Here is a 13,922-nt window from a genome sequence, read left to right as displayed (position 1 = left end):
GCCTGCTCGGTTGGACGTCGACTGCGCCGGATGACGCATACACAGTGCCTATATAGTCATCACCCTAGCATGCAGATGTCATTTTCTTTTCTGACACAGTCCTTGCTAACAGACAAAGAGCCTTGTCAGAATGGCTGTGACCAGTGTGCTGAAGAGGAGGATTAATCTGGAACACCCACTTGTCTGCGGTGACTATTTGCCATTCATTAATTTCATTTGGTTAGTGTCTTTCCGCTGCCAGCACTGTGATTCAGGGTACTTTTTTTGTTACATTTTTCTGTCCTTCATTTATCCTTCCATGCTACTCGGCACTTCACTCCAATCTACTCCAACCTACCTACTCCACTCTACCCCACTCCAATCCATTCTTCCCCACTCCACTACACCCCAATCTACCTCACTCCACTACACCCCAATCTAACTCACTCCACCCCACTCTACCCCATTCCACTCGGATCTACTCCATGCCAATCTACCCCCAATCTATCCCACTCCAACAGACCCCCCATTCCAATACAATGGACCCCCCACTCCACGACACGGGGTCCGGTTTGTCCCTTCCTGTCCTGTGCATATTCCTAGTTCTCAGGGAGTGGCTCTGGTCTATGCCTTTCTGTCACTGGATCTATGCTCTACCCCTGATGTTTTTCTGGGTGTGAGTTCTTACTCCCATTCTGGCACAGGTGCCTCTTTAGGTGGCATTACTGTGTGTGTATTCTTCTCTACGTCCTCCATTTTGGTAGACGGTGTCGGTCTTAGGCGGTGTAGGCTTTGGCGCTAGGCTTCTGTCTGTGCCTTCTTTCTACCCCTTATGGGCAGTCTTGTGGTCTATGTTTCCGCTGTCTCAAGGGAGACCAGGATTCTTCCCCCTCGGGACCTGTTATTTTTTCTGCATTCTTAACTGTTATGCAGCACACCGGTGCCGTGGTGCCGCTTGCATTACTCCCCTATTTAGGATTTAGTCACTCCACGTACGCGTGTCGACATTCCTGTCTCTTGTGTGTATATCGTGGATTCTACACGGCGCTGGGGTGCTCACATACAAAGTCTTTTTTGCCTTAGTGTCAGACATTCTTGCTTACTCTTTCCTTCGGGATAGTGTCCTCTGTGTGTTAATAGCTTTGCAGGTTATCCACTCACAGTGGTGCTTTTTAATTTGTTTGGCTGCATGCCTACCTCCTGAGCTTTTGCTCAGATGGTGGCTTTTCGGTCTCTGATTGGCCCTAGGCTCTGGGCTCCGCCCTGCCACTGTTGTCATACGTCCTAAGCAGTACACGTTGAGGTGTCTTTTCTTCCACCCAATGGCCTCATGCTGCGGCTCCGGTTATTGGGCAGTCTCCTGACTGTCCTGTTTCTTGCGGCTTCCACTGTGGTGTGGGTTCAAGCGGTATGCTCTACCATTGTCATATTTTTTGACCCTTGGTACTTCGTTCCTCCTGGGTTATACAGACCCATGCCTGAATCCTTCATTGAAGGTCTCGCTGCATTGTTTCTTACGTTGGCACAGGACTTATAGTTCTGTTTTCCTTTCGTCTATGTCTGGGAGAGAGAGGTCTCACACCGTCCCTTGTTGGATTTGGTGTCTTGCCATTCCTTGTTCATGCTCCTTAAGGTGGGTCATGGGTCCGAGGCCTGTTGTCGCGGCATTGCCGTTTCCACTGTTTTTCGTCAGCCGTTGACGAATATGTTCTCCTGGAACCTGGTGGTTGTTTCGCAGACCCTCCTCCTATGGCTTTGGTATCCATTCTAAGTTAAGGAATCTGCGGCTAGATGTCTCTAACAGATGGAAGAGTTATTTACCTTCGGTAACGATATATCTGGTAGAGACACAGTCTAGCCGCAGATTCCTTAACGCCCGCCCATCCTTCCCACTCTGTGAAGAGCTTTTCATATGGGGTCTTTTCACCTAGCCTCCCTCTTTCTGGTGGCCTTGGTCTTCCGGGGGTGTGCTCTGGCACCTCACTCTGGGGTAGGGTGTGTTGTTCTCCGTGGGACCATTCGGACTCCTCTCCGTCCTAGTGTTTGGTTGGTGGTGTGCTCTCGCAACTTCCTTTGGCAGCTTTCGAGCCTTTTGGCTCTCCACTTCGTCCACGTTTTACGGTGGTTCAGGTCTATACTTGTTACTACCTTCTCATGTTTTTCCTCCTGTGCTACTCACACATGGAGTTATTCTGTTTTTAATTCCCTCCCTCCGTCCACACTTATGCCTCCTCCTTTCTCTGGCAGTCAGTTGGGTTGGGTTCTCTTGATACTACAGTTCTCCAATCTCTGGAGTGTGTGTGTGAGGTGAACTTTCTAGCGGTCGTTCACTTCGAGTCCCTTGTCTCGCAACATGTTGCTTCTATATTGTGGTTCTTTTAATTTCCCTTCTGTGGTGACAAGCTGTGCCTCGCTTGTCATATCTTTTGTGCCGCTGTCGTTGCCCCCTCGAGGTGGGGTACGGCTTGGCAATCTGTTGGGCCCTTGCTCGCAGCAAGTACTCTGTGAGCTCCCTTCAGCCCCTCCGGGGACTGGGTGCTTTTATTCTTCTATAACACACACTGCTCCTGTGCTATCACAATATTTTTCTTGCACGGCTCCACGTTATGGCACGGAAAAGTTTCCTGTAGAAAACGGACATCAGCACGTCGGGAGGGGCTTATATGGCTCCATTGACATCACTTCCGTGGACGACGTCAGGACGGAGCCGGGCAACGCCGCCTCCCAGCGTGGATAGGTATTGCTGGGGAAAAAATATTTTCCGGATCCAGTCTGACACCTGGGGAGATATCCTAAGTTAAGGAATCTGCGGCTAGACTGAGTCTCTACCAGATATATCGTTACCGAAGGTAAGTAACTCTTCCTTTTGGCACAAGTTGTTTTTGCAATTTGTGTGTCATTACAGGACACACTGCTCTCCGAGTAAAGCAGACACGGATGAAAGGGTGAAGGGGAAGGAGAAGGAGAGAAGAGATGAAGGGCAGTCACCTGGCATTTGGAGCAGTCCCACTGTGCCCTAGGTGTGCCTAGACTCACCTGCTCAGCGCCAGGATGCCCTATCGCGTGATAGTGCGCTCTGCAAATCTACATAACATAACACAACGCAACAAGGAGGGCAAATGACAAGTGTAGGAGAGACGCTGTATATGCCTGTGGGTTCATGCCACAGTCCACTTTTGGGGGGGGGATCCAAAAGCCAGGCCACATTTGGGGATTCAAGGTTCAGGCCAGTGTCCACGTTTGGGGGTTCAAGTGCCAGGCCAGAGTCCACATTATTGGGGGTCCAAGAGCCAGTCCAGCGTCCACGTTTGGGGGTTCAAGTGCCAGGCCAGAGTCCACACTATTGGGGGTCCAAGAGCCAGGCCGGAGTACACGTTTGGGGGTTTAGGGCCAGGCCACAGTACATGTTTTGGGGTTCACGGGCCAGGATAGTGAGTATCCTTCCATGCCCGGACCACTGTAGAACCAAACAGGTTCTGAGGGAGTGGGGGCGCACTGTTCACAGACGAGCAGACCCCCCTCCAGGGTTAAGGTGAACCCACTATCCAAAGTTTTGTTGCCTCTCGATAGCACAGTTTTATTTCATTCCACGTTTGAGTTGAATGACTCACAAAACAGGATGTTAGCTGAGGGATTTGTCAGACTTACATTCTGAGACTCCTGAACAAAGGGACTAACTCTGGGCATCAAGAAGTCATCCTCTGAAAATGTCAAGAACACAAGGTGTAAACGGAGATAACACACCCCAGGCACAGAGGCCCTCTGCTTAATACCGAGACAAACACTGCAGGTGTTGGAAAGCAAACACATGAAGTGGTCACACACCGAGAGGGAGCTTTCCCCCCATCCTGTGTGGGTTGGCACGGAGCTGCCGGGTGTGGGCACCCCAGGCTGGCACTGGGAGCATGTACTCCTGCGGACATGCACAGGGCATCAGGGCTCCGGTGAAGCTGCTCGCAGGGCAACTTTTATACCATGGTGACATGGGTAAGGAGTGCAGCAGGCAGTAACCAGGCCCCCTATGAACACTGCCCTCTGCTCTGAGCACCCCAATATCGCAGGAATGTATTGGCAAAGACACCAAGACTTTCATCAAGTCATATAGCAAAACTCTGCAAGATCGTCAAGCTCTCTGAGTTATTAATGCTTTATTGATGAGTGATTTCATGTCTAAACAACGCCGTCATAAATAAGAAAAGTGCAACATTGTTAGACCGGGCATTTCTTGGTGTCGTCTCCCCTAATCTTTTTGGCTGCCAAACTCAAGTTCTGACCTTGTTTTGCTACCCTTAGGACTTGAGTGCGTCGAACACTGCCGTGTAGTGTGAAAGCGCTGTGCTCGTCATACACGTACTGTGGATCTGTGTATATATGATTGGCTGATTCGAGTTAGCTGCAAGTCCCTTGTCATGGGGTAAGACCTATACCGGGGGCATGTACCTCGAATGCGCTGCCATAGGCCTGCCGTACTGGTTGTGCCATCCAGTTACTGTTACTGGGTTTGGAATTTATAGAGCTACGTGCCAAGGATCTGCGTGTCTCCTGCTGTACCGGAGTTCTCCCTAGTGACACGTGAGTTGCTGGGGAGAGGTTGGGCAGGTTTGTGTAGGCGTTAACTGGCAGAGTTGTGAATGACACTGGATGCTGTGTACGGTACGATGGGCCTGCTTCTCACATTAGCTTACCATGAGGGGATGTAGGGAAATGCTGTTGAGCATTATTTCCTACGGACAGTATAGTGTTTGGTATCGATGAGTTCGTAATGGCAAATTCTCTCCAGTAGTGGGACGGGTTTCGACATAACAGACCTGGAAATGTCACTTTGGGAAAGTGAGCCTTTCAATGTGCGGGGCTCTGTGTGCCTGGCGACCTGTCTCCTAATTCACACTTGGGTGGTGGAGGACAGCCACATCTGTGTATTATGATAGAGGGCCACAAACGAGGGGTTCACTGGAAACCGTGGAACTCCGAGGTGTCTTCTGGGACAGTTATGTGGGGTGGAATGGGCAGCTACATTCCAAGGGGCAGGGTCTTGGCCCCGCTAAAGATTGTGATCAAACTTCCTGGGGATGGATGGCAGACAGGACAAGATTTAGAGGGGGCCTGTGCATTTCAAAGGCGACCTTTTGAACTGATCGTATCTTCAAAGGCCATGGTGGTTATAACTACTGGGGCTTCGTCCTCCAAAAGTAGAGACACTTTTGGACTTAGAACCATGTAATGCTGATTCGATACTGGAACATTTACACGAGGAGTCATTAGGGCTGGAGGGACTGAAACTGGACTATCCACAGACGTGTGGTGGCTTAGTCCCCTTCTTAGTTCATGACAAGTTCTATCACTTGGTGGATTTTGCCTGGATGTTGCTGGCCTGCAGCTAAGTTCCAGCTGTCAGTCTTGAAGTACTCTCCAAGGGCAGGGGAGCTGGCCTCCTGTCCACAAGATCCCAGAGACACAAAGGATCTCACTGTCTCCACGAGATCCTAAGGACCACACTGGGTGTGGTAGAGATCGGTGGAAGTGATCGTGGTTGGGACAGGGACCATCCTGACAAACACCATCATCTCGCTGTGCAAGAGGAGTGTGTGCCCAAGATCAGCAGTAAATCTGAGGTGCCGAGATGTGAGGAGTTTGAGGAGTACGGGGGAAGCTTGCAGAGTCAGAGGGACCAGTGCTTGTGCCCAGGCGAACTGTGCTCGCTCGTGCTCCAGAGCGTATGGTGTCAGAGGGGTGTTGGGAATACATGATACGGGAGCCGAGACTGTCTTCGGCCTCCGGATCGGGAGATGACAGTGCGTGACATCGCAGCCTCAATCCAAGGTTGTTGGCCTCCTCTCCCTAGACCCATGCCACAGGGTGCATAGTTTTAGGAAACACTTATGAAACCTGAGGGTTTTTTTGTGCCTTGTGGGTATCTGCAGCTGACTGTCGGTAATCTATGGCAGGTCACAGCTCCATTTGAGGGGAAAGCATTTTTTTAGACTTGGAAGCGAACCAGCTATCTGGTCCACAACTTTTGTCTACAAGGGGCATTGATCCCGCACTCGTGCAGGTGCCGTTGGGTGGCTGGAGGTCTAGTCCAGATGGACGAAACTAAGTAACAGTTTCTTTCCGTGTTAGGTGGTTGAGACTGTCTAGTCAACAGGGCACCAGCCGGTGCAACATGTATCGTTGGCTTGTGTAGATGAAGACTATGGGGCTGAGTCACGAGGCATAGTCAATAATTGTGACTGTCTAACCTTTCTGCTAATGGGAACGTCCAGCAGTTGCCTATAACTGTAAAGTGTATAAACAATGTGTGTTTCATTTTGATTTGAATAGAAAGTTTGACAATCTCGTATGACTGTTGAGTGTGTATATACAACGTGTATCTCGTTTTGATTTCAGTATGTGTGTGTATAATACAAAGACAAGTGTTTTATACATACGGTGTGGACTCTTTTTGTAGCATATGCAGTGTATTGCGTCGGGGGGTGCCGTGCCAATACTATATACTCGAGCCCCGAGGATAAGCCCGACTGCTCAGTGCCAAGCTACCAAAGGGTGAGCACAGGTCATCGGACAAGTATATCCTACTCATCCTATTTGGAACAGTGGATTCTGACTGGCTTCGATGCATCTTAGCCAGCTTGATACAACTGGGTTTAACAAACATCATAGAATAGTTCAATTTTCTTTACCTATGCTTCACTCTGAAATTAGTAAACAGAATCTGGAAGCATTAACAGTGGCCAATATGTCCCAACTAAATCTGATGTTCTATAAAACCCCTCTACAAACATACTGCTATGAAAAAATAGGATATGAAAATCCAAATTTTTTAAGTTTATTAAATTATTGAGTATTTCTTCACATCATAAATTCAGTACTTTAAAATAGCCTACACATTGTTCAATAGTTGTTCACCAAAGTAGTAATTTACATCTTCAACAAACAACAATACCTTTTGTTTTTAAGAAGTGTTATAAAATAAACTTCTGTGTTTTAAATGATATAAATGGCTGTGCTCTAAGATGGACGCTCTCTGATGGGCTTCAGCGAAACCACGGTCCACATCAGAACTGAAGTCTTGGGGGGAGAGGGGGCTTCCAGTCCAGTGGGAGGGCCACCAAGGTGCAAACAAGCATCTTGGGACCAGAGAAGGTTCCGCAGTGTGGGTCGCGTGTTGACTCACTGATGGAGGATATTCCACCCTGATGACGAGCAGCTGAAAATTTGACGAGAAGTTCAACTTCTCACTAAAGAGGAGTCTTGAAGAGAATAAACAGAAGGGGAACGGGGGGGAAAGAGTCTTCACTGCCCGAAACTCTTGATTTCCTGTGATGGCCAAGACAATGATCATAAGTGATCTAAAAATGCAGGTGCGACTCCCTCCTGAGGGGAACCTAGAGTGAAGAGCAGTCTGAGGTAGACGCAGAGCTCCAGGCAGCAGACTGAAGGGAACACATCTGCCCTTCTAAGGCTACTGGAGGACTTTACAGTCTTCACAATGCAAGGAGTCTGCACTGTTGTAAGCCACTCCTGTAAACAGCTGTGAGACACAGAAAGGAGGAGACACGTGGACCCAGAAATTCAAGGATTGCGTGGTCACCTCAGTGGGTAACTTGGAAGCAAAGACGGCACTTTCTGAAAACAAGGCTTGCCTAGGATTCAAATCCTGGGCTCCACCAGATACCGGAGGATAGTACGCCCGAGTAAAAGGCACGGTATATCTGTGGTCGCCTCACGAAGAGGTGGCTAAACTGGCCAGCTCTGGAGGTCTTTGGCTGCCTATGACGGGCACTTCAGGAGCAGAGAAGGGTCGAGGGTCTGTTCTCGTGGTTTGGGTGATGACAATCTGAGCCAAGGGAAGCCCTGAAGACAGGAGCCGCCAGGACAGGGGAACCCCAGGAAAATGGTGAGAATCCATGCTCTCCGCCCTTGGTACACCACGCATGGCGACGAGCTCAACCGCTGCGGTGCATGCAACCGAACCAGAGCTGAGACTGAGTAGGGGTGACTGATACTGTCCTGAGCTCCCCAGCTGGAACAAATACTGTCCTGATCTCTCCCACTGCCCCAGCACCTGAAGATCTGGCTGTGGTACCTCTATAATAGGTTTGCAGTAACAAAGCAAACTACAAGGCAGACAACGTAGAAAACTAGAGACGTAGAGCAGAAAAGCGGCTCGGAGGGCATAAGAGAAAGTGTAACATTATGTTTAGGTTTGGTTTAGGAATGAAGATTAGAATAAGGTACGACTTGAGGGGCTTTATAGTAAGAGTAAAGACAAGAGTGAGTTAGGTTAACTTTAAGGGACGGGTTACAGTATGAGCAAGGGATGGCGTAAAGGAAGGTGTAAGGTCCAGGCTGGGGTGCGCGTTAGGCGTGGGGCAATGGATGTGGTTAGGTTTAGGAGTTAGAGTAAAAAAATGTAACTGATGCTGCAGAAGAAGGGTGCTTAGGGGGGGCCACGAGGGGTAACGCGGGACAGCATGGTGGATACAGAGTGCGGACGGGGTACATTGGCGTCAAGAATGGGTTCGGGGTTATGTGAAAGGATGAGTTACTGCTCATGTACAAGCCACTGGTAAAACAATCGCTTTTTAACTCTGCATTCTCCTGATCGACACACACATGTGATAGCTGCAACTTTACCACCGCTTTCTGATATCTCCAGTTTTTATTTTTTCCCCTAAAATGCAGATATTAGTAAATTCCTGGAGGGTCGGATCTGTGACATATTGGAAGGAAAACCAGTGAAGCGGCAATACCTTCTGAAGCAGGGATTGAATGAGTCACGAACATGGACTGAATATATGAATGACTGCTGCAATCGGTTCATCTATGGCCGTATCATATTTTTAAGTTGGTGGGTGTTTACATAACCGGAGTTCTATACGATATGTATAGTATATATATGTGGACAAGATTTGCATAAAGTGTAGCGATTCTTTACAGTAGTAAATATTCTGCTGTAGTAGGTGTGTGAAAGGGTCTCTCCAGGGAGGTTCTCATTGTAATTATACGTAACAGAAAGTGCTTATTTGTCGCACTGCTCGACAATAAAGCGGTCTCAACAAGCACTGGCTGCCTTTTCTCTGTTATCTGTGTCACCTCCTACCTGCCTCTAGACAGATTGTGTCAGCTACATTCCTTAGGAGCAGAAAGTAAAAGTGTTTATTTCTAACAGGTGTACAGCCACAGATTACTTGCAAAAATTCTCCACCTGCTTTATTCCTTCAAATCCTGCACTAAAAATTGACATTCTATCAAACTTTTGTTATTGTTACTTACTTCCATATCCTTTTTTTATTTATTTTTTTAAGTGCATCACTCTTTTCCTTCTTACTGCCTCTTTTGCGTACAAGTGTCTCCAAATCTTATGCCTATCCGTCTTAAGCTCTTTTTCAAACCACAACTATCTTAATAAATCCAGTAAGCAATTGCTTCTCACAAAGCCCCCTCTAGTGATCACACCCCTGTCAATCATGTCCCACAAACAAAATGTGTGAATGCATGGAATGAGCATGCAAAACTAACCCCAACAAGCATTGGCATAGCCAATAGGTCTCGCCTTTGCGACCTTATAAGTGTTTAGCCATGAAACACTTGATGTTGTGGCACCAAGGATATTGTGCTGCATAACTAAATACTTATAAGATCCCAAAGGCGAGACCTGTTGGCTATGCCAATGCTTGTTGTTGCTTGGTGCTGTGTTTGGGCTTAAACTGGTACTAATGAGCTGCAAGTAATGCCCAGACAGTCGTATCAAGTTTACAAATGTCAAAATAATGAACTAATACTATCTCAAAAAAATGTGCCACAAAATGGCGCATAATTTGTCTTTTCTTCCTCCATAATTTACTCAACCCTGCCGCATAATTTGGCGTTTCCCTGCCGCATAGTTCCATTCGCCCTGTGTATAGTTCACAGAGTAAAAATACAGCCAAAGAGTGTGAATTTGTTTGAGCGGTCTGGCGGCATGTACTTGTTTTTTTGTGCTTTTGAAAGCTGTAGCAACATTAACATGAATGTGTTAAACTAATGGTTGCTCCAGTTCGAGGTGAGCCACAGAGAAATTATTTTGAATAAAATAATTTGATTTAAAAAACAAAGCTCAATGTGGAACCGAACCACGATCATCATGAGAACTGAAACGGCCCTGTATTTGCCCCTCTAGTAAACAACAAACTTAACTCCCTGTCTGAAAATAATGAAAAGAGAATCATTTGGTTTGGGCGTTTCTTGGATATTAGAATAAAACTACAGTCATCCTTTAATAGTGATATAAAAAGCAAGTCTACTGCAACGACTCCCCAGAGAGCCCGTGCAGGATCTTATCTACTGAAGGCTGAAGTGAAGGGTTGAGTGTGAGGAGCTGCCAGGTTCTTGCAAAAAATAAAATCAACATTTTTCAGAAAATACAAAAAAATAAAGTCAATGTCGCATTCATAATGTAAAAATACACCAAAAAACAAACGACTTCTTTAGGTCTCTGCTGGACGTTTAAATGCCTTTCAGAGCTGTGGAAAGAACTGCACTTACAATAATATATCAGACTCACAGAGGTTATTTTTCAAAGTTAAACTATGGTGAAATTATTTTGAAAAAAGGTTTTGAAAACACGAGGAACGAACCAGGACCTTCATGAATGAAAATATACACATTACGCATGAACTTCATAACCCAAATGAGGCTGGGGATGAAAAAAGGATTAAAGAGCAAGAGATACATACACAGTCCTGTACATACATCATGGTCTTCCTGTCTAACAATCTTCTGTGCTTAAATGCAGGCAGCGCCGCTGCGGGAGGGTGCAAATTGGAGGAGCTCTAGATGGAAAAACCTAGGAAACTGCAAGGCATTCACAAATGTACGAAATAACAAGCATTGGCCGCGCGGCCCTGAAAGTGACACGGCCGCGGGGCAGTGAAAGCAAAAGTAATGAGGAAGAGAGTGGTGTCTGCGCGCGCGTGAGCTAAACCGAAATAAAACTAGGAACAGAGCCCAGGAGTTGTGTGTGCGCTGGAAGGCTTAGGGGGAGGGGGTAGTGAGAGCAGAGAGAGAGAGAAACAGAGAGAGACAGAGACACAGAGACAGAGACACAGAGAGAGAGAGAGAGGAGGAGCATTGTAAGGCCTAATGAGCCATTACAAAAGACAGATGGCTGCTTTCCATGCACGCATGTTCACGCGCGCATAACCGAAAGCTGGTGGCCAGCAACAGCCTTTGGAAGCACTACCAAAAGCCACTGACTAAACGTCTCACAGAGCAGCGCACGCACTGACTCAGCGAGACCTAAAAACTAATGGACTGACCACTAACTTGGGGCTCAAGGTTAGCATACTACTCGCCATAAAGTACTTCAGCGCCTCGTCAGAGGTAGTAAGCGCTATACAAATTCAATTTAGATTTAACCCCCATTTAAATTTGTCCCCCCGCCCCATCCTTATCTACCCCCACTCAAAGGTTGCGAACTACAAATGTCCCCTGCAGACCCCCAAGCAGCTCCACTCACTTTCCAGACTTCCTGCGAAGAGGTAAAGCCAGGTCAGCAGGACCACGCCCACCACCGTCAGCAGCACGAGCTTGAGCTTCCCGCGCCAGGAGCAAAGCATGGTGGGAAGGCCAGGCTTGAAGGCGGGAGCCACGGTCAGGTCGGGAGTCCTGCAGCGGCCGCGTCCGACATCCTGCGTCCTGGAAGAAGAAGAGATGAAGAAGAGGGATTCAGAGGCAGGGTAAGAGGCGAGCAGGCAGAACACGACCCTGGCCCAGCAGCCTGGCTTCAGGTCCCAGTGTATGCTGGGAGTTGTGGTGCTGCACACAACATCACACCTAACTCCTATTGAATCTTCATGCGATAATTCCTTGAGATCACAAAACCAGTCCCAATAACTAATAACATCCACTACCTATGGGTTCTGGCGTACCGTGCTACCTGCTGTAAAGCACTTCAATGCCTTGTCAAGGGTACTAAGCGCTATATAAATGCAATTACAATACAATTAGGCAACAGATCACAGATGCAACTGTATAAAGCGACAGGCCTTTAATAGTCGGGAACCAGAGCACACTGGATACACCCAGAATCAACCAAGTCAAAGATGACATTTCATATTATTCACAAAAACTAAACTCAGTACATAATATATTTACATACTGTTATGTTTCGGCTGGTGGGCTCAATCAGCCAAAACAGAAACTGTGGCTACCCCATTTATCCTGCCTGACCACGCCGCCTTTAGGTCAAGTAGTCGCGAGTTCCCCGTGGCCAGAAGCTCCCTCTAATCCCAGGTTTACGTCAACCTTTAAAAAACTGCATAACAATCAGTTTGACAACTTTCAAGGAATAAACACAAACTGCGACATCATCACTTTCCCACCATACCTTCGCAAAAGGCACCTTTGTGTGGCTTCATCCCTTAAATGGAGAAAAGTGTGGCCTGCGTCTATTACAATGTCCCGGACTCTCAGGACCACCACACCTCACTGGGGAGGCTACTGAAAAATAGAAGTCATGGACCACCAGTCGTCAATGGGGAGGCTATTGAAAAACAGAAGTCCTGCCGCTACAGCTTGCTTTTCTATTTTCATGAAAGCTCATTTGTTTATACAAAAAGCATAAATTAAAAACAGTTGAAAATACCAATTAAATTCTTTCAGAAAATGATTTGACCTACTATACCTTTTATAAATAAACACAGTTTATGACTGTTTTTAGGTCTTGCCTGGCGTTAGCAGCACGCATGCGCTGCATCCGCCATGCAAGGCTTCTTGGAATCAATACGGATTCCGAAGCCGCGTCTCAGCTCTGCCTTTAAATTTGATTGGTATGCGTTGTTTATCATCATTTATTATTCTGATCAGATGTTGCTGATTGTCCAGGACGGTTTGTAGCCCCTCCTGGATGCCACTTTGTACTACTTAGGCCACGCCCCGCGAGATTTGATCTTTTACTGACTGTGTGACACAGTAGGCTTAATATTAACTTGTTGCACTTTTTTTTTAACCATCGCATTTGTTTCCGTGTGGAATGGCAGTGTATGCTTGTACGCTACTTTGGTTTTTTTATTATTACACTACTTTGTTGCTACATGTTTTTTTTTGTATGTATGCAGGAAGCAGTTGTCCGCAGGGGGGTAGTTAGGCGCAGCTCCCTCGGTTCGTTGTTAGGCGTCCCGTCCCCCCCGCGCGATCATCGCAGAGTGAGCTGCCGACCGGGAGGCGCATTAGGTTCAGGCAGGGTCTTAGTTGTATAGCTGGGGTCGGGGCCTCCAAATGGAACGGGAGGTCCTAGGGGTCGCCTGCCGATCTCCCCTCCCCCCCCCATTCTCCTACACTTACATGGCTAGGGAGGGCGAGAGTAATACTGCGGGCGCATTACAGCAAGGGGAGGGGCTCACACGAGCATCCAGGCCCTCCACAGTGCATCAGGAGTCTTTGGAGCCTCTGCCCCAGCCTTAAGCACGCTGGGGCTGCTTTGGGAAGTGTGGGGTCGCGCGAAAACTCTGACTTAGCCACTGACCGGGCTTTTATCAAAGCAAAGTGTGCGGTTTGTAAAAGCATACATTCTTAACTATATATTTGAATATGGTTCTGTAACGCCACCCGCAGGCTGTTCAGACAAAGGGCGTGGGAAAAATAAATAAATAGACCCATACTGGGAGGGCTCAGCTCTCCCGGGCCAAGAAGGGGCTGAAGGAGCGAGAAAAACGAGTCTGGCGCCGAGAGCTCGTCCAGCCGGAAGGGCGGTCCAAGTGAGGTGGGGGCCAGAGCGGGAGCTCCGTGTGCGCTACAGACGTGGGGAGAAAAGGGCACCCTGCATGGTTAATGTTGCTTCTACATGGCCTGAGTGGCTCTGAGTGTATATGATGGAGTCTGCTACAGCCGGGCATAAGGCAAACAGTTCACTATCCAGAGAATTCATTTGTTTACGTCTCTACCAGAAGCAAAACTTCACA

The 13,922-nt window shown here is 47.7% G+C and overlaps 1 protein-coding gene across 2 annotated transcripts in view; it reads right to left on the bottom strand.

Moving 5' to 3' along the window:
• LARGE2 (LARGE xylosyl- and glucuronyltransferase 2) overlaps window positions 1–13,922 on the bottom strand; it is a 293,938-nt gene that overhangs the window by 54,695 nt on the left and 225,321 nt on the right. For both annotated transcript variants that reach the window (XM_078684388.1, XM_078684389.1), the window contains one exon: window positions 11,480–11,658. In XM_078684388.1, coding sequence (XP_078540514.1) covers window positions 11,480–11,579 — 100 coding nt within the window. In that variant the 5' untranslated portion in view covers window positions 11,580–11,658. The remainder of the gene's footprint in view (window positions 1–11,479; window positions 11,659–13,922) is intronic.

Source organism: Lissotriton helveticus, chromosome 3_2 (genome assembly GCF_964261635.1).
Source record: "Lissotriton helveticus chromosome 3_2, aLisHel1.1, whole genome shotgun sequence".
Taxonomy (NCBI): domain Eukaryota; kingdom Metazoa; phylum Chordata; class Amphibia; order Caudata; family Salamandridae; genus Lissotriton; species Lissotriton helveticus.
Note: the sequence above shows the minus strand (reverse complement) of the source record. Positions and strands in the feature narration are given on the sequence as shown.